The 24063-nt window shown below is 37.7% G+C and overlaps 1 protein-coding gene across 2 annotated transcripts in view; it reads left to right on the plus strand.

Annotated features, from left to right (window-relative positions):
• Positions 1-1260: 1260 nt before the first annotated feature.
• The window catches only part of ASXL2 (ASXL transcriptional regulator 2), a 150403-nt gene continuing 127600 nt past the window's right edge, over positions 1261-24063 (plus strand). The window contains exons 1-2 of one of the 2 annotated variants that reach the window (XM_058551638.1): positions 1261-1575; positions 1736-2163. Coding sequence is in view for 1 of the 2 variants with exons in the window: in XM_058551637.1 (XP_058407620.1) it covers positions 1519-1575 (57 nt within the window). In the remaining variant the exon portion in view is untranslated. The remainder of the gene's footprint in view (positions 1576-1735; positions 2164-24063) is intronic. The other variant, XM_058551637.1, reaches the window with a different exon arrangement.

Here is a 24063-nt window from a genome sequence, read left to right on the forward strand (position 1 = left end):
ATATTAATTGCTGATATGGGGCTGTTTGATCAATGACTTAAGGAGAAACATAAGGAAGTATCTAGATGGCCTCTCAAACTCCCTATTAAGACTTCTTTTTCCGTGTAACAGATCCCTTATGAAAAATCGAGGAAAAGTTATGAATCCTCTTCTCAAAAAATGCACAATTAACACACACAAAATATTGTCCCTAATTTTAGGAGGTCCACAAACTTCTGAAACCCACGTACTCCGAGTTAAGTATTGCTTTCACCTGTCTTTCCTCCCAAGCGGGAGCCCAACTCTCAGTTCTATTTTAGAATATCGTAAGTTGAGTAGATTGGAAACAGCTTCTGGAAGCCGGTGGATTTGGGAGATCAGTAGGTGTTACTACGCATTCTTTTTACTTTGGAAAGTATAAAGACGTGGATAGTGCGACGGAAGATACCATATTCTGGATATTTCAGGAGGCTGTTATGGACACTACAAATAATGGTTTGTGACCGCAGACATAGCTGAATCATTCAGCAAATATTTATAGGGCGCCTGATACGTACAGAGACTGTGCCAGGGACTGAGCTCACCAAGATAAAAAAGACACCATTTGTGTCCTTGATGAGACGATTCACATGTAAAAGCGGAAATGTAGTTATTGGTGGCCTTAAAAAAAGGTCACCTAAGTTTGAGAGGCATGCTGGGGAGATGGAAAGGACTTCGAGCCGGCAATTTGATTTTTGGTTTCTCCACATCATAGACTTGTAAGCTTGGCAAATCATTCAATTTCAAGTTGCCTCATCTATGGTACAGGGTTAACAAGTACACGAGAATTGGTGCAAATCTTCAAAAAGATAACCTTTGTAAAAATGAACGTGGGCAAATGAAAAAACACAAGTACAAGGCTTATTTAAAATGACAGCTGGGAGGGTCGCCCCTTGAGGGAAGAGCCGGGCTTTTCCAAGTCTCTATAGCCACCGCGGCGCCTCGCACGCGGCCGGAATCACCTCAATAAGCCTTCCGGGATGCATCAAGTTCCGCTTCCGCAAGCAGATTTTCGCTGTAGGCCAGAGCTCCCGGACGCCCGACTCAGGCTAGCGGCAGCCCTCCCTCACGCGCATGCTCCGAGGAGAGGCGGAGAGCGGAAGTGCGGGGGAGTGGCGAGGCGCCGCGGACCTCCGGCTCGCTCACCCTGCAGACCCGCGCGGGAGGCGGGGGCGCGCGCGCGCTCGTTCGCGCGCCGGGCTGCGTACAGTAGTGACGGCCGCGCGGGAGCGGTCACGTGACCGTAGCGGCTGCCTGTACAGTAAGGACCCAATATGGCAGCGGCGGTAGCAGTGGCAACGGCAGCAGGAGGACCGGCCGCCTCATAGACCCCCCCGCGCACTACCCCCGCCGCTTCCTCTGTTTGGGTGCTCCTCCGGCCTGACTTCCCCTTTCTCCCACCTTTCCCGGCACCGCGGGAAAAGCAGCGCAGGGCAGAGCAGGCAGGGAGGGCGGCCGGAGCCCGGACACGGGAACCTCCCAGTCAGTTCAAGACCCGACATGAGGGAAAAGGGCCGTAGGAAGAAGGGCAGGACCTGGGCGGAGGCCGCCAAGACGGTAAGGGGGAGGGAGCGAAGGGGAAGGCCGGGAGGATTTCGTCCCCTCGCCGCCCGCCGGTCGCAGGGGAAGGGAGGTCATTGGCCCAGCGACCCGGCTGAGGGGGCACAAAACCGCGCGGAGAGGGCGGCGGTTAGTGTCGGTGTTGTGATCCCTGTAGGAATGGAGGCGCTCAGCGGAAGAGGGTCGCTGCGGGGCTGCCGCTTCTCCCTGCGTCTGCGACGAGTCCTCCCGGTGTTTCGAAGCTGCTTCTTGGGGTCACGTCGCTCTCACCCCCACTCTGTGGGAGCCCCCGCCCCGGCATGGGGAAGTCTGTTGTGCTTGCACAGTAACCGGTTCTTCTCCCTTGTGCGGCTGAAGAGCCCCCATTGGATGCAGATAGGAAAAGGCTTGTGCGTGCACCCAGCCCCGGAAAGAAGAGGGGAGCGCTGGAGCTTGGTAGAATTTACCGCTAGAGCCGACCTGTCGCCTGTCCCCGGGGCCCTCTGCTAGTCTGGGCTCCCGGATCCGACGTGAGGTCACGAGGCTCTTGTTTTTGTTTGCTGTTGGAGCTGAAAGTGCAGGAGGTGTTTAGAAACGAAGTAACAGGTGGGACTTGTAGATTTTTTTTTTTTTTTCTGTTTCCGTAGAGACCTACTCTGAACAAGGCAGCAATGCATGGTGGGACGTGTAGTTTACCCGGCTTTGACTTTTCCGTAGCTAAAGTGATGGTGGCTTCACGAAGTTGTAACTAGTGGGGGATACCATCTTTTTCTTTCTAACTTTGTTATAAGGAAATCTAGAGATAGGTTTTAAAAAACGGACTATTTAGGATTAGTAGGAACTTTATTATATTTTGTGAAAAAAAATTACAAATGTGTATGTGTGTAGAAATGAAACGTTAGGAGAAAGTGAGGTTCATTCCATCTTTGAGGGTGCAGCAGAAAAGTAATAGGACCTAGAACAGCAGCGTTTTAGTGTGGGGAAGTGAGGCATTATCTTTGGTGGTGAATCATGTCAGTAATGTTTGTACAACATGGAGAACCCTTCTAAGTGAACTTTTATTGTACGTTGTATGGTTTGTTTTTTAATGAGATTTTTCTGAATATAAAAGTAATAAATGTTCACCGTGGGAAAATTTGGAAATAGAAACGTATAAAGAAGAAAATAAAAAATCGTGTGTTTCACCCCCTCAGAGCTGTTAACATCTTGGTATATTACTGTCCAGTCTTTTTTATTTATTTCTCCAAATCTAGGTCCTACTGTTTATTCACTCTTGTGCATTTGTGTGTAAACCTTGTGCATTTGTTTTGTAAACGTTATGCGTTAGGGGGTTGATGAGTCTTAAACTTGTATTTTTGGTTTAGTTGGAAATGTGAAAAAGTGAATAAATAATGGCACATTTTATATATTAAGTGTTTTCACTTACAGTATATCTTCATAATTGTGACTGCTGGTCGTTTTCCTCTAAAAGATAAAACTCTAGAAATATTTTGTTTGGTGGTAGGAAAATTGCTCCTTCACAGAAGACTGTTTTACTTTCTTCTACTTGATAAATACCTCAAGACCTCTTCCTTTTATTCAAAGAAGGATGGTAAATTTTAATTTAGGTAAGCAGACCCCAACTCTAATTATGTTAATTAATTTTAAGTCTCTAGAATCTTAGGAGTACTTTTTGAATTTTGATCTCTTTGGATAAAATAGTCTAATCATTGGGAGACTGCAAATAGGAAAAATTGATCTGCATCTACTGTTTAGATTTTCCTATAATGAATTAGTATGTTTGCTCATTTGTAGTAAACATTTTATGCCCTTGCTAGCTGTGTCAAAAATAGTATTTAAAAGCTGGAAAGACTAGTTTGAGTTCTGAGTGAGTTCCTGAATCCATCAGTATATTAGTGGCTTGGTATTTTTATTTGATTCTGGCAAATGTATAAGGCCTCAGTCTAAGTAAAAATGAATTTTAGAGAATGGTGACACTAAAACTTTTTTCATTTTTCTAGTAGCCAGAAATCTAGAAAACACTCTACTCTTTTTCATTTATCATCTATAAAGTGAGGCATTAAACTAAACCTCAGTGTTCAAAAGGTTTCTCTTTGTAGGAGGAATAGATAGAAGTACATGTAGGAGGAATAGACAAAAGTAAATCTTTAATATTTCAGGCTGCAGAATAATGACATCAGGGGCTGGCCCGGTGGTGCAGCGGTTAAGTGTGCGCGCTCCACTTTGGCGGCCTGGGGTTTGCAGGTTCGGATCCCTGGCGTGCACTGACACACCGCTTGTCAGGCCATGCTGTGGCGGCATCCCATATAAAGTAGAGGAAGGTGGGTACAGGTGTTAGCCCTGGTCTTCCTCAGCAAAAAGAGGAGGATTGGCATTGGATCTTAGCTCAGGGCTGATCTTCCTCACAAAAAAGGGAAAAAATAGAAAGAAGAATGAAATCAGAAAATTAGTGATTTGACAAATGGAAGTAACTTTGACCTAAATTAAGAAATGGTGCATGTATTTATTTATAAGATCAAGAGGACTAGGAGAAGTAAATTTTAAACTTATTTCATAGGCATTAAGGTCAGATGTTCTAGGAACAGAGTTCCAGCAAGGGAATAAGAAAATTATTTACGAATACAAGTAGTATCTACTGCTTATTTCATTGTGTTCTTGGTACCTGCATTGTAGAGCTATCCTGTTCTAGGGAGCACTATTAAAATGGGATTGTATTCCTGACCAGTAAGATAGCAACAGATAAATAAAATTATTCAATCAATTATATATGTATGTATACATATATAACAAGGGGTGTGTATATGTGAGAGCTACACGGTTGATGTAAAGTTGCTGTGAACAATCTGAAAAAGCAAAATTATGAGATTCATAATTATTGTATAGTAGTAAAATTATGCCAAAAGGCTGATTAAATGTAGAGTGTAGACAGGTTTCAGTAAGTAAGGACACCAGAGAAGAGGGATAATGGAGCTGAGATTCACCTGAACGTGAATGCTCATTTACTTACACTGGAGTGTCTCCCTACTGATCGTATATTTGTCCTATATAAATATACTAGTTATAAAAAGCATTATTCAGGTATTTAGTTAACAGTCTCACATGTTTTAAATTTTAAGGGTGGCAGTGATGATGGTGATGAAATGATTTGGATGAGAGATCTGTCGTATAGAGTTTGGTGCAATTTAAATAGAAAAATTTGTAGTAAGCCAGATTGAGAACCATTACATTGACTTGAGAACTATGTTCAAAATTATGCTCATTAAAAGAAAAAAAAAGACATTGTATTATCTAAATATTTGATGACATCCCTGAGAAATTTAACTGTTTCTGCAAGGTAGAGCTTTCAAAATAGTATAATCTTGTTGATCCTGTTTTCTTTTTGACTTTTCCCTTGTCACCCACCACAACTAGGGAAGCATTAAAAGAGAAAAATGCCCTAAAAGGATAAGTTTGTTGTGATTGTAGGTGGAAGGGACAGAGAGGCAGACCTTAGAGGTTGTATACTAGAGGCGCCTTTCGGGCATAAAGTGGTCGAAGTATGCGAAGTGAAGTATGGATATTAGAGATGAGGAGCACAGCAGTGTATAATGTAGATCTTTAGCATATGATTTGTAGACTGAAGAAAAAATGGTTTTTTTTTTTTTGGATGCTTTCTGTATAGATTTCATTTAGTGGTTAATATTTCGAATGTACATGGATTTTTATTTTTGTCATTTACCTAAAGTCATTTAACTTTGGGGAATAAGATGGTAGGTAGAAAATTTCTATTAAAGGAGTAACACTCATAGGCTAATTACTTTTACATAGAAAGTATAGAAAATGGAAAATAATACTTAAAAGTATTAAGATTAAAGAGATGTTCAGAAAAACATTTTAACAAAATACACTTCAGAAAAAACAGATGTATTAACTTAGAAATTTTCAGTACTCTTAATCTTTACTGTGAGTAATTTTTTTCTTAAAAAATAACGGTAGGAGTATGGCTAGGCCTGGTTATGTCACCTTGGATATATATTGATCAGGCCAGAGTCCTTTAAGTCTGTATTTGTATTATATTTATAGTTTTTTTAAGAATCTCCAGGGGAGAGTATGCATCTTGGACAAACATATTAAACAAACGTATTGTTTTTATAATATAGACCACAGAAAGTAAAACTGGGCAAAATCTTCTTGGCTTGTGGAATACATAAAAAATAGAGTGAGAAAGCATTGTAAAGGGGCATGGGTTAAAAATTGAGAAACTGCTCTGATCCATAATGTCAAAGCAATAACTGCATATTTACATTTATTTTTTATTTCATCTTTCTTGAGGTATAATTGACATAAAATCATACGATATTTGATATGCTTATGAAATTGCTATCTGCAGGTCTAGTTGTGCTAGGTGATTTGGTGTAACACTCTTTGCCTGAGTGATCTTACTTCTTGCCATAATATTGAAGCAAAGATCCCGTGTTTTGCTTCTTGAACTTTGTATTATTATTTCCAGTTCATCCTTCTGTCTTGTTTCATCTTCCTGTATTGAAAGCCTCCAAGCCTCCTAACTTGTTGAAGGAAAAAAAATCAAAATCTTTTTTGAACACGTAAGTTAAAAATTTCTGTGAAAGGTACTGTTGCTGTATCTCCTAGAATTCTAACAGGAGCTCAGAAAATAACCTCAGGCTTGTGGAAGTCCGTGCTGTGTCCTCATCCACAGAATCCATCGACTCGTAAAAGGCTGTGCAATTTTGCTATCAGTGAAAGGGCATTATGTTTTCACTACAAAAGCTGTCTGGAAGGAGGCCGGTGTGTGGAAGATATAACTGCAGGGAACTGATCAGTAAGGTTTGTTAAAACCTGCTATCTTTGTCCTTTTTACAAAAGACCTCTGAATGCCTCTCTAGTTCTGTCTTCTTTCTTCCCATATCTCAGAGAGGCCATCCTCATAGTTTATAGCATTGTGCAGTTTAGTCTGTTTAGTGCAGTTTGATTTATCATGTTTTTAGTGTTGTTTTAAAAGGTTATTGAATATACTAAATTTTAGAATTCTTTAAATATGACTTAAAACAATAGTATTACTTGCTTTAAATTGAGTTTCTATTAAAGTTGTATAGGCTCATTATTTTTAAAAAAACAAGTAGAACAGAAGTATGTAAAGAGTTAATGTTGGATGAGTCACTATACTGAAAACAGGGATTAAGTGAAAGTCTGCATACTGAAATACTGAAAATATTTAGAGTTGCCATACTGAAATTAGCTATAGTGGATAGTTTGCATATAGCCTTCTGGACTTTTAACACTGTATATGAAAATATGCATAAATATGTATACCTATATATATTTTATATACAGTTCTGCAACTTCCTTTCTTTATGAATGTCATGGATGCCTTTTAATGCCATTAATTAGATATCTGCCTCTTTCTTTTTAATGGTTCTTAACATTCCATTGTTTTGGATGTACTATCATTTAAAAAATCAGTCCTTGATTATTTGACATAGGTCATTTATAGTTTTTTTCCTTTGTAACAAATACTTCGATATATATATCGGGGCATACATGTATGTATGCACGTACGTTATGTGTGTGAGTGTCTGTGTATGTTTGTATTTGCGTGAATGGAATAAAGAGTTTGTAAACTTGAGTTTGTGCCAGTTTATATTCTCCTCCAAAATTTTGAAGGTTCCTGTTATTTTTCCACTTTTCTCTGTAATCCAAGGAATATATCAATCTTTACTCTTTGCCATATTAACAAAGCATTTCTTTTGTTGTTTTGTTCAGTAGAATTTGATGGAAATGTTCTGTATCTGTGCTCTCCAATACAGTAGCTACTAGTCACATGTGGCCATTGAGCACTTGAAATGTGGCTAGTGTGACTAACGAACTGAACTTTGAAGTTTATTTAATTTTAAGTAATTTAAGTTTAAATAACTTCATTTGTCTAGTGGCTACCATTATTGGATAGTGCAGATGTAAAGTACCTTCCTTTGCTTATTGACTATTTGTATATTTTTCAGTAAACTTGTCTGTTTGGATCTTTTGCCTTTTTTTTTTTGTGCTTCCTAGTCTTTTTAATACTAATTTCTAAGAGTGCTCTGTAGGTTAAGGAAACTAGCCCTTTGTAATATGTGTTGCAGATCTGTCATTTTTGTCTTTTGATTTGATTTATGCAGTTTTTTTTTGCTGCCCAGCCATTTTTTGATGTTAATGTAAACAAATTTATCAATCTTTACCTTTTATGCTTTTCTAGGGTTTGAGTCCTATTAAGCAAAACTTTCCTCACTCAAAGATGGTAAATTGAATGCTTTTGAAAAATGTTTAGCCCTGAAGGCATATCTTCCCTAAATAAAATGTGTATTTTATTGTGGACAAGTAAGAGGAAATTCACTTTATATATCAGTTAAGACTGTGCCCTTTGAAGGCAGAGACTTTTCTTTTAAATATTTCTACATGCAGAGCTTAACTCACTTTATTGCACATGAGTGCCAAATCTTTTTTTCTTCACCTTTTTTTTATTGGAAGTGAAAAACAAGACACTGTTCCCATTTTCAAGAGAGCACCATTTGAATAAAGTTAGTCAACTATGTAAAGTATTGTTTGCCGGGAAAACTGGTTGAGTCTCTCTTGTTTGTGAAAAAAAATTATTATAAGACACACCGGGGTGTTTGCTTCCAAAGACCGTTTTAAGTTACATTCAGATACTGGGAAATTTCTGTGATAATTCTTACTTCAAAACTAAAATCGGTTAGTGGTAAATACACATGTACTTAGAAGTCCTGGGCATCAGGGGACACTGTAAACCTTAATTGTAGTGTCTTCTGAGTAATTTGATCCATCTTTTGGTAAAAATTATCTTGTGAAAGACTTTTCATTTGAAAATTCTTTGGCTACTGACATTTAGCAGTTGATACTACATTTAGAATGGACTTTCATTGGAATCTTTAACTCACTGATGTCTGAATTATTCAGTAGCTGGTTTAGCCATATTCAATTTCATATAAAGTGCTTAATGATGTTAGTGACTTATTTCTAAATGGTAACATAAAAATTTAAATGTATTGCTACTGATTTATAGTGATTAGTTTCCTATATGATTTGAGTGGTTCTGACAAATTTTCTAAGTTTAATTGGATGGTACCCATGAAATATTTTAATGTGTTAGGAAAGGTTTTCTCTTTTATATTGTGTGTTTGTGTGTGTGTGTGTGCACAAAGATGTAAAAAAGAAATGGAATATAAGGTAAAGATAATAGAAAAACAATTTTCATGTATATCATTAATCATAATGGAGAAAGACATAATGGGAAAAATAGGACTGTTTTTAATAGCAACATGGAAATAACCTTGACAATCTGGATTTGATCTTGGCTCTACCATTTATTGTGTCAGTTTGGACAAGTTATTTAAACCAATGCTCAAACATTAATGTGTATAAGAATCATCTGGGGAGCTTGATAATGCACATTTTTATTCAGTAGGCCTGCATCGTAGCCAGAGATTCTGCATTTTTAACAAGTTCCTGGGTAATGCTGGTGCTTTGGTCTAAGGACCACATTTGGAGTTGTAGGGATTTACACTATCTAGGCTTTCTTAATTTCCTCAACTTTATTTTATTTTATTTTAATTAATTAATTTTTTTTCCCCCAAAGCCCCAGTAGATAGTTGTATGTCATAGCTGCACATCCCTCTAGTTGCTGTATGTGGGACGCGGCCTCAGTGTGGCCAGAGAAGCGGCGCGTCGGTGCGCACCCGGGATCCGAACCCGCGCCGCCAGCAGCGGAGCGCGTGCACTTAACCGCTAAGCCACGGGGCCGGCGCTCCCCAACTTTAAAAATAGAGATAGTAATAGAATTTTCCATTTGGGGTGTTAGGTGATTAGGTGAGAATGTATGAAAAGTTCTTTGTACAATGCCTAGTATGTTGTAAACACTTTGTTAATGATGCTGGAAGATTAATAAATGTTCTGAGTGGGAAAACGAAATATTGTACGATGTCATTTCTTAGCAAATAAGTGTAGAGGTTTGAGACAGTTCCAATGAAAAGCCTTTTAACCTCAGGGACCCTATTTGCCACTTGTTTCCCAAAGCCAGTGTGGAATCACACACAGACCTAAACTAGCTATGAACAAGTTTGGGAACCCATTGAAAGATCCATCTCCTGTTTCAGGAGATTCTACACAAAATCCCACTCTCGTGACTTACACATTGTGAACTGCTTATGGAGAAGGCCCTTTGGCAAGTAATGGCCGGCAGCCTCTACGAGCTGAGTGACTCCTGGCCAAAAGCCAGCAAGAAAACAGAAAGGGACTGAAACCTGCCAACAAGTAAGCTTGGTAGTGAGCTTGGAAAAGAACCCTAAGCCTCAGATGAGTTCACATTCCCAGTTGACACTTCGATTTCAGCCTATTGAGACCCAAAGCAGAAGACCCAGTTAACCCATGCCCAGAATCCTGACAGCACAGAAACTGGGAGATAAATTTGTATTGTTTTAACCTGTTGCATAATAAAATATGTCACAAAATGAATTTGTGTTGTTGAGGCTGTATAATAGCAAACTAATAGTAATACTAAAATTTGGTGAAGTGGAGAAGGGAGCATGGCAGGGTTGGTCTCAGAGAAGGTTTGACCTGGGTATTGAGGGATGATGGATAAAACATTGGCAGGTGAATATGAATAAGGGCCTTCTAGGCAGAGGGAAGAGCTGAGAAGGGGGAAGACTGAAAAATGCAGGGTATGTTTGATATGTGGCTAATTTACCTTTCAGTATTGAGAATTGTAGTGAAAGATAAGGCCAGAAAAGGTAGTTGGGGCCAAAATATGGAGAGTTGTAGAAGTCAAGCTGACAAATATTTTTTTTCTAGGAGCCGTAGAAATTTTTTATGCAGGAGATAGCATCATATCTGTCTTTTAAGCAGATTGGGCAGTTGTGGGATTTATTGCAGAGGGCTGTAGAGAAGTAATGAGGGTTAGATTATTAGAGCTTTCCTGAATTAAAAGGGTAGGAGAGGATATACATTTTTTTTCACGTCATTAAAATTTTTCTCATTTCATACCTATTCTACCTACACCTATCCTACTTATAGCTCTCCAACAGAATCTTTTACGTAAGTTCTGCCAGTCTTATGAAGTTTTCACACATACGGGAGGTTTTGGAATGCTCTTCAACACAAAATCCTACCATCTTGAAAAGAAAAGATGAAGAAAACTCTTTCCCTGGTTATTCAGGCTCAAGTTGATTTTTCTTTTCTCTGAATTCCTGTGCCACTGTTCTTTCCATACCACTGTCCTCTGTACCACTGGTCTTCAGGTTTGTGCAGGTGGTGGAATCAATCAGGGCTGTGTGTTGCGCAACTCCAGGGGGAACCATTCATATTGTATTTTATGTGAATACTGCTTCCTGGAGTTGAACACCACAGTGGCTCTGGGTTCTATGATAGTTTTTGTGAAAACACCATTAACGATTGATTGATTGATTGATTGATTTGTTTATTTATTTTTTCCCCCCAAAGCCCCAGTAGATAGTTGTGTGTCATAGCTGCACATCTTTCTAGTTGCTGCATGTGGGATGCGGCCTCAGCATGGCCAGAGAAGCAGCGCGTCGGTGCGAGCCCGGGATCCGAACCCGGGTCGCCAGCAGTGGAGCACACTCACTTAACCACTAAGCCACGGGGCCGGCCCTGATATATTTATTTTTGATAAAAGTTAAGGACGTTTTTGCCAGGAGATAACCTATTACAGGTTTATGGTACAGTCATAGTTCTCAAGTCATAGCTTGAGAACAGATGTGGGGGGCAAGAAGGGCAACTTTCCCAGTCTTGCATTTGGTGTTGGATTTGCTTCATATGTATTTTCTAGGTCTGTTTTATAGCTGACAAGAGGTAGCAAATGACAAAGGTTTAATGAAAATGTTTCTCAAACTAGATTTCTTGTGGACCTCCCACCAGAAATTTGTAGATTACTTCAAGGGGTTCTGAAAGTTGTCTATGAAGATACTTAAGTTTTGTGCTTTAATGCTAGTCTTAAAAGTTATATGAGTATATTTGTGATTTGAATTGCCTGTGTCTTAAAACACTATAATTTGTTAAGTGGCTTCAGTCTAATTTGTATCATTTTTAGATATTTTCTTAATCTATATCTAATCAAACATTTTTGTCAGTCCTCTTTTTTATTGATGGAACTTTTACATTTTATGCATTAACTTCACTTTAGTGTTTGTGAACGTTGATACTAAAGATTAATGTATTGTCTTTTGCTCTATTAATGTCGAGGTTTAAAATAAATGTAGTTCAGTTATAGTAATATGTAACATAGGTTTCTTCCATTTCACAAAAGTTTCATGAATTATTTAAATTATAGAAATAATAATAAATTAACTTGGAAAATAGAGAAAAAATCACTTATTATTCTACCATCTGACACCATATATCTTAGCATTTAGGGATATTTTCTTCTAGTCTTTGATATACTTTTCTATGTAGTTGTAATCAATGTCTGTTTCTAATCTGCTGTTTCATGTATTAAAGTATTTTTATGTGTCATTTTCTGGTTTTGCTAGTTACCCTTTTTGAATAGTTAAATGGTATTCCGTTATGTGGTTATGTTATAAAAGCCCAACAGTATTGTTAGGAAAATTGGATAACTTAAAATGAGCATTTTGATGCTGTAGTGACTATCTTTTTTACTTCCTGCTTACACACATACCTGGTACCTCATCCCAATATTTTGAATTAAAAAATTTTTTATTTTAAAAATTAACACCCAGTAGAATTTGACCTTTTTGTTACACAGTTGTGGATTTAATACGTGTAACCACCACCACCACCACAGTTAGATACACACCGAAAAACTCATGCTATGTTGCTGTAGTCACCCACCACTTGCCCCAGCCCTTGGCAACCACTGATATGTTCTTTGTCACTATAGTTTGGTCTTTCTGAGCATGTCATATAAATGGGATCATGTAGTGTATAATATTTTGAGACTGGTTTCTTTAATTCAGCTTAATGCCTTTGGGATTCATCCATGTTGTTTTGTGTATTAATAGTTCATTCCTTTTTAATGCTGAGTAGTAGATGACTGTATCAATGTACAAGTAGATGACTGTACCAATGTACATGTTCTTCACTGTTGAAGAACATGTAGGTTGTTTCTATTTTTAGCAATTAGGAATGGAGCTGCATGGGGCCAGCCCGATGGCTTGGTGGTTAAGTTCAGTTGCTCTGCTTCAGTGGCGTGGGGTTTGCAGGTTCGAATCCCGGGCACAGACCTACACACCGCTTATCAAGCCATGCTGTGGCAGTGTCCCACATACAAAATGGAGAAAGATGGGCACAGATGTTAGCTCAGGGCCAGTCTTCCTCACCAAAAAAAAAAAGAATGGAGCTGCAAAACACATTTGTGGGCAGATTTTCCTTTGAACATAAGTTTTCATTTCTCTAGGGTAAATACTCAAGGGTGGGATTGCTAGATAATATGGTAAGTATATGTTTAACTTTATAAGAAATTGTGAAACTGTTTTTCAGAGTGGCTATATCATTTTGCGTTCCCACCAGCAATACGTATGAAATCCAGTTGCTTTTCATCCTTGCTAGCACTTGGCATTGTTAGCATTTTTGATTTTAGCCATTCTAGTAGGTGTGTAGTGGTATATCATTGTGATTTTACTTTCTCCAATGGTTTATGTTGTTGAGCATTTTGTATGTGCTTATTTGCCGTCTGTATATCCTCTTTGACGAAATGTCTCTTCAGGTCTTTTGCCCACTGTTTAACTGGATTGTTTGTTTTGCAGTTGAACTTTGAGAATTCTTTATATATTCTGGACGCAAGTCCTTTGCTGGGTATGTGATTTGCAGATATTTTCTTCCTGATTATAGGGGAAGGCAGGCAGTCTTTCATCATTAAGTATATTAGCTGTAGGTTTTTTGTAAACACCTATTATCAGGTTGAGGAAGTTCCTTTTTATTTCTAGTTTGGTGAGAGTTTTTGTCATGAATGGGTGTTGAATTTTGTCAAATGCATTTTCTGAATCAATCGCTGCAATTACTTTTAACTTTTTAGACTGTTAATATGGTGGATGACATTGATTTTCACATGTTGAATTGGCCCTGCATTCTGGGGAAAAACAATTTCACTTGGTCGTGGAGTATTATACTTTTTATATATTGCTGGATTTGCTAATACTTTGTGGAAGACATTTACAGTTAAGTTCATGAGGGATATTAATTTGTAGTTTTCTTGTACTATCTATGTCTGGGTTGTGGTATGGGATAATGCTGGCCTCATAAAGATGAGTTGGGAAGTCTTTCCTGTTGTATTTTCTGAAAGAGATAACAGTTGATTCTCATTTGTGGAGTCAATATTTGCGAATTCACCTACTTGCTAAAATTTATGCTAATTTCAATTCAGCTACTTGCTAAAATATCGGTACTCATGACACTTTTGCAGTCATTCATGGACATGTGCAGAGTGGCAAAAAATTTGAGACATCCAGTGCGGACATTTCCAGCTGAGGTCAAACAAGGTGATGCTCTGCCTTCTTGTTTCAGTTCTCGTAGTGAAAACGTGTCCTTTTTGTGGTCTGTTTAGTGCCATGGTTTTTGCATTTTTGTGCTTTTTTTGGTGCTCTCTCTGTTTAAAATGGCCCCCAAAGTGTGAAGTGCTGTCTAGTATTCTTAAGTGCAGGAAAGCTGTGATGTGCCTTAATGGGGAAAATACCTGTGTTAAATAAGCTTTGTTTAGGCATGAGTTACAGTGCTGTTGGCCATGAGTTCAATGTTAATGAATCAATAATAGGTATTGAAAAAGATATGTTTAAACAGAAACATACATAAAAACAAAGTTATGTATTGATTGGTTGACAGAAATGTGTCCAGAGGCTTGCAGGAACTTAGCTCTGTATTTCCCCTAGGAGCACTGGTTCAGTATTTGCTAATTTAGTGTTTGTGATGACTTAAAGAAAATAACTACTGTGAACAGTGAGAATTGACTGTATGTAGAACTGGTGTTATTTCTTTAAATGTTTGATAGAGCTCACTAATGAAACATTCTGGGCCTGGAGATTTCTTTTGCAGAATTTTTAACTATGAATTCAATTTCTTGTAACTATTCAGATTGTCTGTGTCTTCTTGGGTAAGTTTTAGTAGTTTGTGGTTTTCCAGGAATTTGGTCCATTTCATTTAAGTTGTTGACTTTATGTTTGTGAGTTGTTTGTAGTATTCTCTTATTGTTTGCAGAGTCTGTAGTGATATCCCTCTTTATTCCTGATACTGGTGATTTGTGTCTTTTCTCTTTTTTCTTTGTCTCTCGTTAGAGGTTTTTCAATTTTATTGATCTATTGAAAGAATCAGCTTTTGTTTTCATTAATTTTTCTGTTTTCAATCTCATTGATATTCACTCTCATCTTTATTATTATTAGCAATCACTTCCCATTTTCCCCTCCTCCCAGCCTGTGGTAACCATAAATCTACTTTCTGTATCTATGGATGTGCCTGTTCTGGACAGTTCATACAAATGGAATCATACAATATGTGGCCTTTTGTGTCTGGATTCTCTGACCTAGCATAATTTTTTTTTTTCTTCAGAATTTCACTTTTGACTTTAATGCAAAGAAGAAACATCACATAGACATTTTTAAAACTCAGATATAGCCTAGGTCCTCCCCATTTCCCCAGCAACATTCCAGACAGGGAAATTTTCTATTCTTGCTGAATTTTCTATTCTTTCTTGCTCTATGTTCCCATTCAACCCAGACAGGGCAGTTGTTGGTTCCAGATTTTCTACTTTCCTCCAGATCCTCTTACTGGCCCTTTTTATACAACAGTCTTATTCCCACCACTCAGGGTTACTTTGCTTTACATCCATGGGTAACTATATTTTCTTTTTTCTTAGCATAACGTTTTTTAAGTTCATTCATATTGTAGCATGTATCCTTCTTATGGCTGAATAATATTCCATTGTGTAGGTATACCACCTTTTATTTATTCATCAATTGATGGACATTTGGATTGTTTCTACTTTTTGGCTATTGTGAATAATGCCACTGTGAACATTTCATGCACAATTTTTGTATCAACATGTGTTTTTAATTCTTTTCGGTGTATAGGAATGGAATTGCTGCTAGTTCATATGTTAACTCTGTAATTAACTTTTTGAGGAATTGCCAAACTGTTTGCCATATTGGCTGTTTTACATTCCTACCAACAGTGTTTGAGTTTTAATTTCTCCACATCTTTGCCAACACTTGTTGTTTGCCTGTGTGTGTTGTTTTTTTTTTTTAATAATCATAGCCATTCTAGTGAATGTGAACTGGTATCTCATTGTGGTTTTGATTTGTATTTTCCTAATGAATAATGATATTATTCATGAGTTGTTTTTACAAGATGCTTTTTAAAGCATTTTTTAATTGGGGTATTTGTCATTTGTTGGTTTGTAAGAGTTCTTTATATATATACTGTATATAAGTGTCTCATTAGGTACATCATTTGCAAATATTTTCTTCGTTCTGTGGGTTGTTCTTTCACTTTCTTGATGTGGCCTTTGGTGCACAAAATTTTAAATTTTGAGTAAGGGTTTATTTTTTATTCAATCATTAGATAATTTCTGTTTCTCTGTTTTCATGTTAACTGACTCTTGTTATTAATTCATCAAATCAGGTGGGGTTTTTTGTTTGTTTTGGTTACCTTTCAGTTCTAAAATTTCCATTTGGTTCTTCTTTATATTATCTTTTACTTGCTGAGACTTTGTATCTTTCCCTTTGTTTCAAGAGTATTTACCTTATTTTGAGCCTTTTTATAATTGCTGCTTTAAAGTCTTTGTGAAACATTTCCCATATTGGTGTTATCTTCTTCTTTTTATCTTTTGATTTTCCTTTCCCAAGCAAGTCGAGATTTTCCTGGGTCTTTGTATACCAAGTAAATTTAGATCGTATTCTGGCCATTTTGAATATTGTATAATTGACACTGTGGGTCTTGTTTAAGTTATATGGAGAAAGTTAATAGTTTTGTTTTAGCAAACAGTTGACTGAATTGTCTTCAGACTTCGAGTTCTGACCAGCCTTCTCTGGGTTGTTGTTTCAATGTCAGTTAAGTTTTCAAGGCCTTTTTAGTGCTATTTAGATTTGTCTCTTCTGTGTACCATCAGACTGTCTGAGATTTGGGTGGTGGCCTTCCCCATGGGTTGTGAAACTATGGCCTGTGGGCTAAATCCAGCCCACTGCCTATTTTTATAAATAAAATTTTATTGGAACACAGCCATGCCCATTTGTTTATGTATTTTTTGTGGCTACTTTCATACCATAATGGTCATAGTTGAGCAGTTGCGACAGAGACTGTTTGGCACACAAAACCTAAAATATTTGCTATTTGGCCCTTTATAGAAAAGGTTTGCTGACCCCTGACCTGTCCCATAGTTCAGTTCTCAAAGTCTGTCTATACCGTTTTAGTGTCTAATCCGTGTATGCACAGCTCAGGTGTCAGCCGGGGAGTTTGTAAGCTACTTGAAAGGGTCACTTGCCTGCGTTCTTTCATCTGCAGTCTTCCTAGTACTTTCCGATTGCCTGGGACTCCTCTTTTTCACCTCTTTGGCCAGAAATTTGGGGCTTTCTTTATCCCACTCTGCTGTGTACTTGCCACAACTATGCCCACCTTGCGCCAAGCAGCAGGAGACGAGAGAGGGAAAAAGAACAATGGGGTTTTGTCTCATTCTCTTGGGACCACAGCTCCTCTGATTGGAGGGGAATGTTTCCCTCCCTCGGAGTTTTAGGCATCTGCTTACTCTGTTGCTGTTGCTACCATGGGATTACTTGGGGTCTGAGGTATGAGAGAGCAAGAAAAATTAAAAATAAAAGAAAGAAAGAAAATGGGGAAATTTCTGCTCTGTCCCTGAGCACTAAGAGACTCCTGTCCTAATGGAACTTTCTGTAGGCACACTGATGGCCACTTGCACGTTTTGGGCCGTGTTGAGTTCAGATTGAGAGATACTGGAGGTGAAAAATTGCTAAACTCACAATCAGTTTGGTGACTTTGAATTCTGGTCTTCCCCAATCTGCCTGCTACCATTTGTTGGATTCGATTTGCTGATATTTTGTTGAGGATATTTGCATCTGTGTTAATGAGAGATATTGGTCTGTAGTTTTCTATTCTTGTAATGTCTTTGTCTGGATTTGGTATTAGGGTATTGCTGGCCTCAGAATGAGTTAGCAAGTATTCCCTCTACTTCTCTCTTCTGGAAGAGATTGTAGTTAATTGGTATAATTTCTGCCTTAAATGTTTGGTAGAATTCACCAGTGAACCTATCTGGGCCTGGTGCTTTCTGTTTTGGAAGATTATTAATTATTAATTCAGCTTCTTTAATAAATACAGGCCTATTTAAATTGTTTATTAATTGTGTATTTCTTCTTGTTGAGTTTTGACAGATTGGGTCTTTCATCTAGATTAATCAAATTCGTGGGCACAGAATTGTTCATAATATTCCTTTATTATCTTTTTGATGTTCATGGGATCTGTACTGATGTCCTCTCTTTCACTTCTGATACTAGTAATTTGTGTCTTTTTTTCTTAACCTTAGACTTATTGATTTTATTAATCTTTTCAAAGAACCAGCTTTTGGTTTTGTTGATTTTTTTTTTTTTTCCCTCTATGATTTCCTGTTTTCAACCTCACTGATTTCTACTCTAATTTTTATTCTTTCTCCTGCTTACTTTGAATTTAATTTGCTCTTTTTTTTAGTTTCTAAGGTGGAAGCTTAGATTATTGATTTTAGATTTTTCTTCTTTTCTCATATATACATTCAGTGCTATAATTTCCCTCTAACCACTGTTTTTCGTGCATCTCACAAATTTTGATGTTGTATTTCATTTTGTTCATAATATTTTAAAAATTCTTTTGAGATTTCTTCTTTGAAAGAAAAAGTTATTTAAAAGTGTATTCTTTAATCTCCATGTATTTTGGGATTTTCTAGCTATTGTTCTGTTATTGATTTCTAGTTTAATTCCATTGTGGCCTGAGAGCAGACAAAGCATGATTTCTATTCTTTTAAATTTATTAAGGTGTGTTTTATGACCCAGAATGTGCTCTATCTTGGTGAATGCTCCATGTGAGCTTGAGAAGAAACTGTTTACTTCGCGGAGTCCTCAGCTACTCCATGCGTTCTGCCTAGGTTTTATAGCTACATTCAGTGTGAGTGACAAAGTGGAATGTGCTTACCGCATCTTACCTGGAATTGGAACCCATCCATATATTTTGGAGTATTTCCTCTGGAAAGATTAGAAATGTGGTTACTTGTAATTTACTATTTGATATATTGCTTTATTTAAGGGTTGTACCAATTTATAATGCCACCAGCAATGTATGAGATCACCAGTTTTACCACATCATGGATACATTTTAAGGCTAATATTTTTTGTTTAGAAGTTATGAGATAGCTGGGAAGTTCAACTATAATTGAATAATATTGCCTTACATGACTAGGAAAGTTTAAAATATAAATAAGTAAACATATACATCAGTCTGAAGTTTTCCCTATAAAATTCAGGTTTCTTACCTGTATTCACTTTGTTCCCACTTCCTTCCTTTACCAACTCCCCTCTTAACATTAGTTTTGTTTTTTTTAAAAATTTTCCTTTGTAAGGTAGACAAAATGGAGATGAAGAAGACATGGCTGCTGTGAAGCAAAGGAAGGCTCCAAACTAATGTACTCTGGGATGGGGTGGAGAGAGCATTTTCTTCTGAAAACTTTTCTGTCTTCCTCTGTATAGGGTGAGAGATTTAGGCAGAGACCAAGGGACATCATATCATTAATATTGTCAATTTAAAAAAATCAGGTCTTCAGATTTCTAAGCTAATGGAAGGAGCAGTTCTTTGGTGAGTATCTTAGGTTGGCTTAGGATAGGGTCAGTTTGTTAACACTAAATCTCAGTGTCATATCTTTGGAGATTCAGTATATGGAACATTTAAATTAGTTAAACAAATATTTATTGAGGACTTACCATATGCCAGGTACTGTTCTAGGATCTGTGGATGTAGCAACGAACAAATCAGGGAAAAAAAAATCCCTTGTCTGTGTGGAACTTAACAATATGTGGGTCGGGGTAGAAGACAGACAACATGGTAAATAAATAATGTATTATGTTAGTGATAAATGCTATGGGGAAAAATAAAGCAGGATGAATGGGGAATGCTGGGCTGGGGTTGGAGTAGTTTGCAATTTTGATTGACTATTTGGAGAAGGCCTAGCTGAGAAGTTGACTTTTGATCAAACATTTGAAGGAGGTGAAGGAACAAGCTTTGTAGATACTCAGGGAAAGAGCATTCTATACAGAGGGAGCAGTCAGCGCAAAGACTGAGGCAGGAATGTGCCTGTCTTGGTCTAGTAGTGGTGGGGAGGCCACTGTAGCTGGAGTAGCGTGATTGAAGAGGAGAGATGTAGGAGATGAATTCAGAGAGGTAACATGTGTTCATTACTAGGACCAAATCCTGTTCCCTGGAATTCTTGGTAGGTTTTACTTTCTTTCCATCGCAGTTTATTCTCCAGCTCCTCTCATGCTGAATGTCCTACCTAGATAACTCAAGATCTTCTGGAATGATTGTAGATTGGCATTTGCGTATGGAAGGTAATTTCCATGGTTATCGTCCTTCGTCTCTGTGACAGGGAATGGCCAAGTCATCTACAAAAAAAATTATAAGGTCTTTTCAGGGCTTTGGGAAAATTATGACATTTTGAAGTTTTGTCACAACCATTATTCAGGATATATCAGCTTCATGGTTTGTTCATTGTTCTTTATACTGTGTTTCTGCAGTAATTTACTTCTGTTTGTATTGTGGCAACTAGGATCTATATGTCTGTTGGATCAATTATTGAACTTGGGTCTGGCTTCCCTTCTGAGAGGATAGCAGTTTTACTATTAAAGTACTGAACGCCTACCATGTATGTAGCAGAGGTAATGCTAGCTAACTCATACCAAAACCTGATTAAGAATAGGACTAAAAAAAGAAAACAGGCTAATTTTACTAAGCATAGGTATGTGTAAATTGTAAATACAGCAGTATAACAAAACTACACACCATGGTTAATTGGAGTTTATTCGAGGAATGCAGAGCTCCTTTGTTATTAGGAAATTATTAATTCATCAAATTATTAAGTCAAAGATGAAAAACTATATGTAGAGATGAGTATTTGTCCCAGTACCCAGACAAGGATTTTATTTTATAGACCCTCTTGTATCTAGGTGGTGCCAAGTGACTATTTTTGCAGTGGAATGTGAGCAGAAGTGATGTGTGTCACTTCCGGGTCAAGATATTTAAGAATAGCTTGTGCTTTCTCCATGTGTTCTCAGGTTGGATGCAGAGAAATCCATGGCTAAGGCATGGTGAACCACATGTTGGAAAGAACCTGGTTTCTTGAATTGCTTCATTGAGAAAAGCTGCTTACTGACTAGGAATCAGCTGCATTGAACTGTTAATAACCTGTTCATAACTGAATAACTGAATGGTAACCTGTATTGTGTTAAGCTAATGAAATTTCGGGATTTGGTTATAGCACCTAGTGTTACCTAGCTAGTATGAACTGTATGATTATCATGCATGTCAGAAAGGCAATTATTAAAATTCAGTATCTGTTTAAAATCTTTTAATTAAAAGAAAGTATTAAACACATACATACCCACACAGATAAACTTAAGTAGACTTTCTTTCTCTGTATGGGCGATTTAGATATAGTTGACTCTATGTTTGGTTTATTTAAATTTATTTTCCTCCTAAAACAGCAGTCTTGGGAATACTGGAAATAAAACTAGGCATATTCCTTTTTTTATGATAAAGCACAACAAAAATTCCATTGACCACTTTTCTTTTGAGTTTGGGCAGAAGAATACTTTTAATTACATAAAGAATATTTCAGACTAACAGCCGACATCACAATGACGGTGGAACACTAGAGACAAATATATGAAAAAATTAGAAATATGACAAGAGAACTTTATTTTCTTTTCTTTTTTTTTTTGTGAGGAAGATCAGCCCTGTGCTAACATCTGCCAATCCTCCTCTTTTTTTGCTGAGGAAGACTGGCCCTGGGCTAACATCCGTGCCCATCTTCCTCCACTCTATATGGGATGCTGCCACAGCATGGCTTGCCAAGCGGTGCGTCGGTGCGTGCCCGGGATCTGAACCGGGGAACCCTGGGCCGCCACAGCGGAGCATGTGCACTTAACCACTTGTGCCACTGGGCCGGCCCCATGAGAACTTTCTATCACTACTTTTATTTAGTATTGTTTTAGAAGTTGTAGCTAATATAGTTAGGCATGAAAAAGGAGGTATAAACATTAAAGGAAGAGAAACAATATTGCTGTTTGCAGATATTGTGATTGCTTATTTAGAAATCCCAAAAGAATCAAATGAAAACCTGTTAGAGTTTTAGGTAAGAGTTCGGAAAGGTGATTGTTAAAGTAAATATAAAAATGTCAATATATAGTTCCTGTATACCAATAATTTACAGAAAATATAATGAAGAATATAAAATATCTAGGAATAAATTGAATAAGAAATGTGCAGGATCTAGGTGAAGAAAACTATAAAATCCCTGGAAAGGATGGGGGAAAGACTTGAAAAAATTGAAGAAAGCCAGTTTGTACCTGGATGGGAAGAATCAATATGATAAAGATTTCAGTTCTTGTCAAGTAAATTCAAAGCAATTCCACTTTGGCAAAACAAATCAGAAGTTCATCTGGGTTAGACTAAGAATATTTCTTAAAAGAGAAGTGTAACTTCTTCTAAAAAGAGGCATAACATATTACTAGATATTAAAATGTATTGCAAAGATACAATGATTAAAGCAACATGGCACGCATGTGGGACTAGACAAGACTGGTGAATAGTATAGATGGGAAAGTCCAGAGACAGTAAAATATGTTTAAGAATTCGGTATACAGGTAGTGTTAAGAAACCTACTCATCTTGAGAAAAAAAATATATCCCTGCTTCATATCATACACAAAAACAAATTACAGAAGGGTTGACATTTTTGATGTAAAAATATGTAGCCGTAGAACTAGATATCAGTAAGGTGAATATTTGCTTTGTGGTGGGGGCATGGTAGGTTTAGGGCTGTATAAATGTATATGTTTACAATACAGGTAATAATAGATGCTTGTGGCAAAAATCCCAGATACCTAAGGGTAGAAAGTAAAGACTTTTACATCTCTAACTCTCTTTCCAGAAGTAAACACTGATAATGGTTTTTAAGGTACACAGCCAGAAATTTTCTTTGCATATATATAACGCCCCCCCACCCTTAACGGGCAAGGAGTTAAACTATATATACAATTCTGCAACTTGCATTTTTTACTTAATGTGACTGTCTTTGCATATCGGCACATAGAGCACTACATTGTCCTTTTTCCTTACAATATTTTATGAAAAATTTAAAACGCAGCAAAGTTGAATGAATTTTACAGAGAATACCCATATATCCACCACTTAGATTCTACCATTAACATTTACTATCCATCTATCCACATTACTTTTTTCAAAGAATTGCGGGGGCTGGCCTGGCGGCATAGTGCTTAAGTTTGCGTGCTCCACTTCGGTGGCCTGGGATTCACGGGTTCGGATCCTGGGTGTGGACCAACATACCACTCATCAAGCCATGCTGTGGCAGGCATCCCACATACAAAATAGAGGAAGATTGGCACAGATAGTAGCACAGGGCCACTCCTTGTCAAGCAAAAAGAGGAAGATTGGCAACAGACGTTAGCTTAGGGCCAATCTTCCTCACCAAAAGTAATAATGATAATAAATAAATAAAAATTAAAAAATTGTGGTAAAATACACATAATAAAATTTACCTTCTTAATCATTTTTAAGTGTACAGTTCAGTAATGTTAAGTATATGCACATTGCTGTGCAATTAGTCTCCAGAACTTTTTCATCTTGGAAAACGAACCCTGTACCTATTAAACAACTCCCCATTCCTCGCCCCACCACAGTCCCTGGCAGCCACCATTCTGCTTTCCATTTCTATGAATTTGACTACTCTAGATACCTCATGTAAGTGAAATCATACAGTGTTTGTCACTTTATTATTCACTTATTTTACTTAACACGATGTCCTCAAGGTTCATCCATTTTGTAGCATGTGTCAGAATTTCCTTTTTTTTTTTGGTGAGGAAGATTGGCCCTGAGCTAACATCTGCCAATCCTCCTCTTTTTGCTGAGGAAGACTGACCATGGACTAACATCCATGCCCATCTTCCTCCACTTTCCATGGGACGCCGCCACAGCATGGCTTGCCAGGCAGTCCGTCGGTGCACGCCTGGGATCCGAACCGGTGAACCCCGGGCCGCTGCAGCGGAGTGCACGCAGTTAACCGCTTGCGCCACTGGGCCGGCCCCCAGAATTTGCTTTTTAAGGCTGAATAATATTCCGTTGTATGTATGTACCACATTTTGTTTATCCATTCATCTGTCAGTGGACACATGATCTGCTTCCACCTTGTGGCCATTTGATAATGCTGCGATGAACATAGGCATACACATTGTTG

Source organism: Diceros bicornis, chromosome 12 (assembly GCF_020826845.1).
Source record: "Diceros bicornis minor isolate mBicDic1 chromosome 12, mDicBic1.mat.cur, whole genome shotgun sequence".
NCBI lineage: Eukaryota > Metazoa > Chordata > Mammalia > Perissodactyla > Rhinocerotidae > Diceros > Diceros bicornis.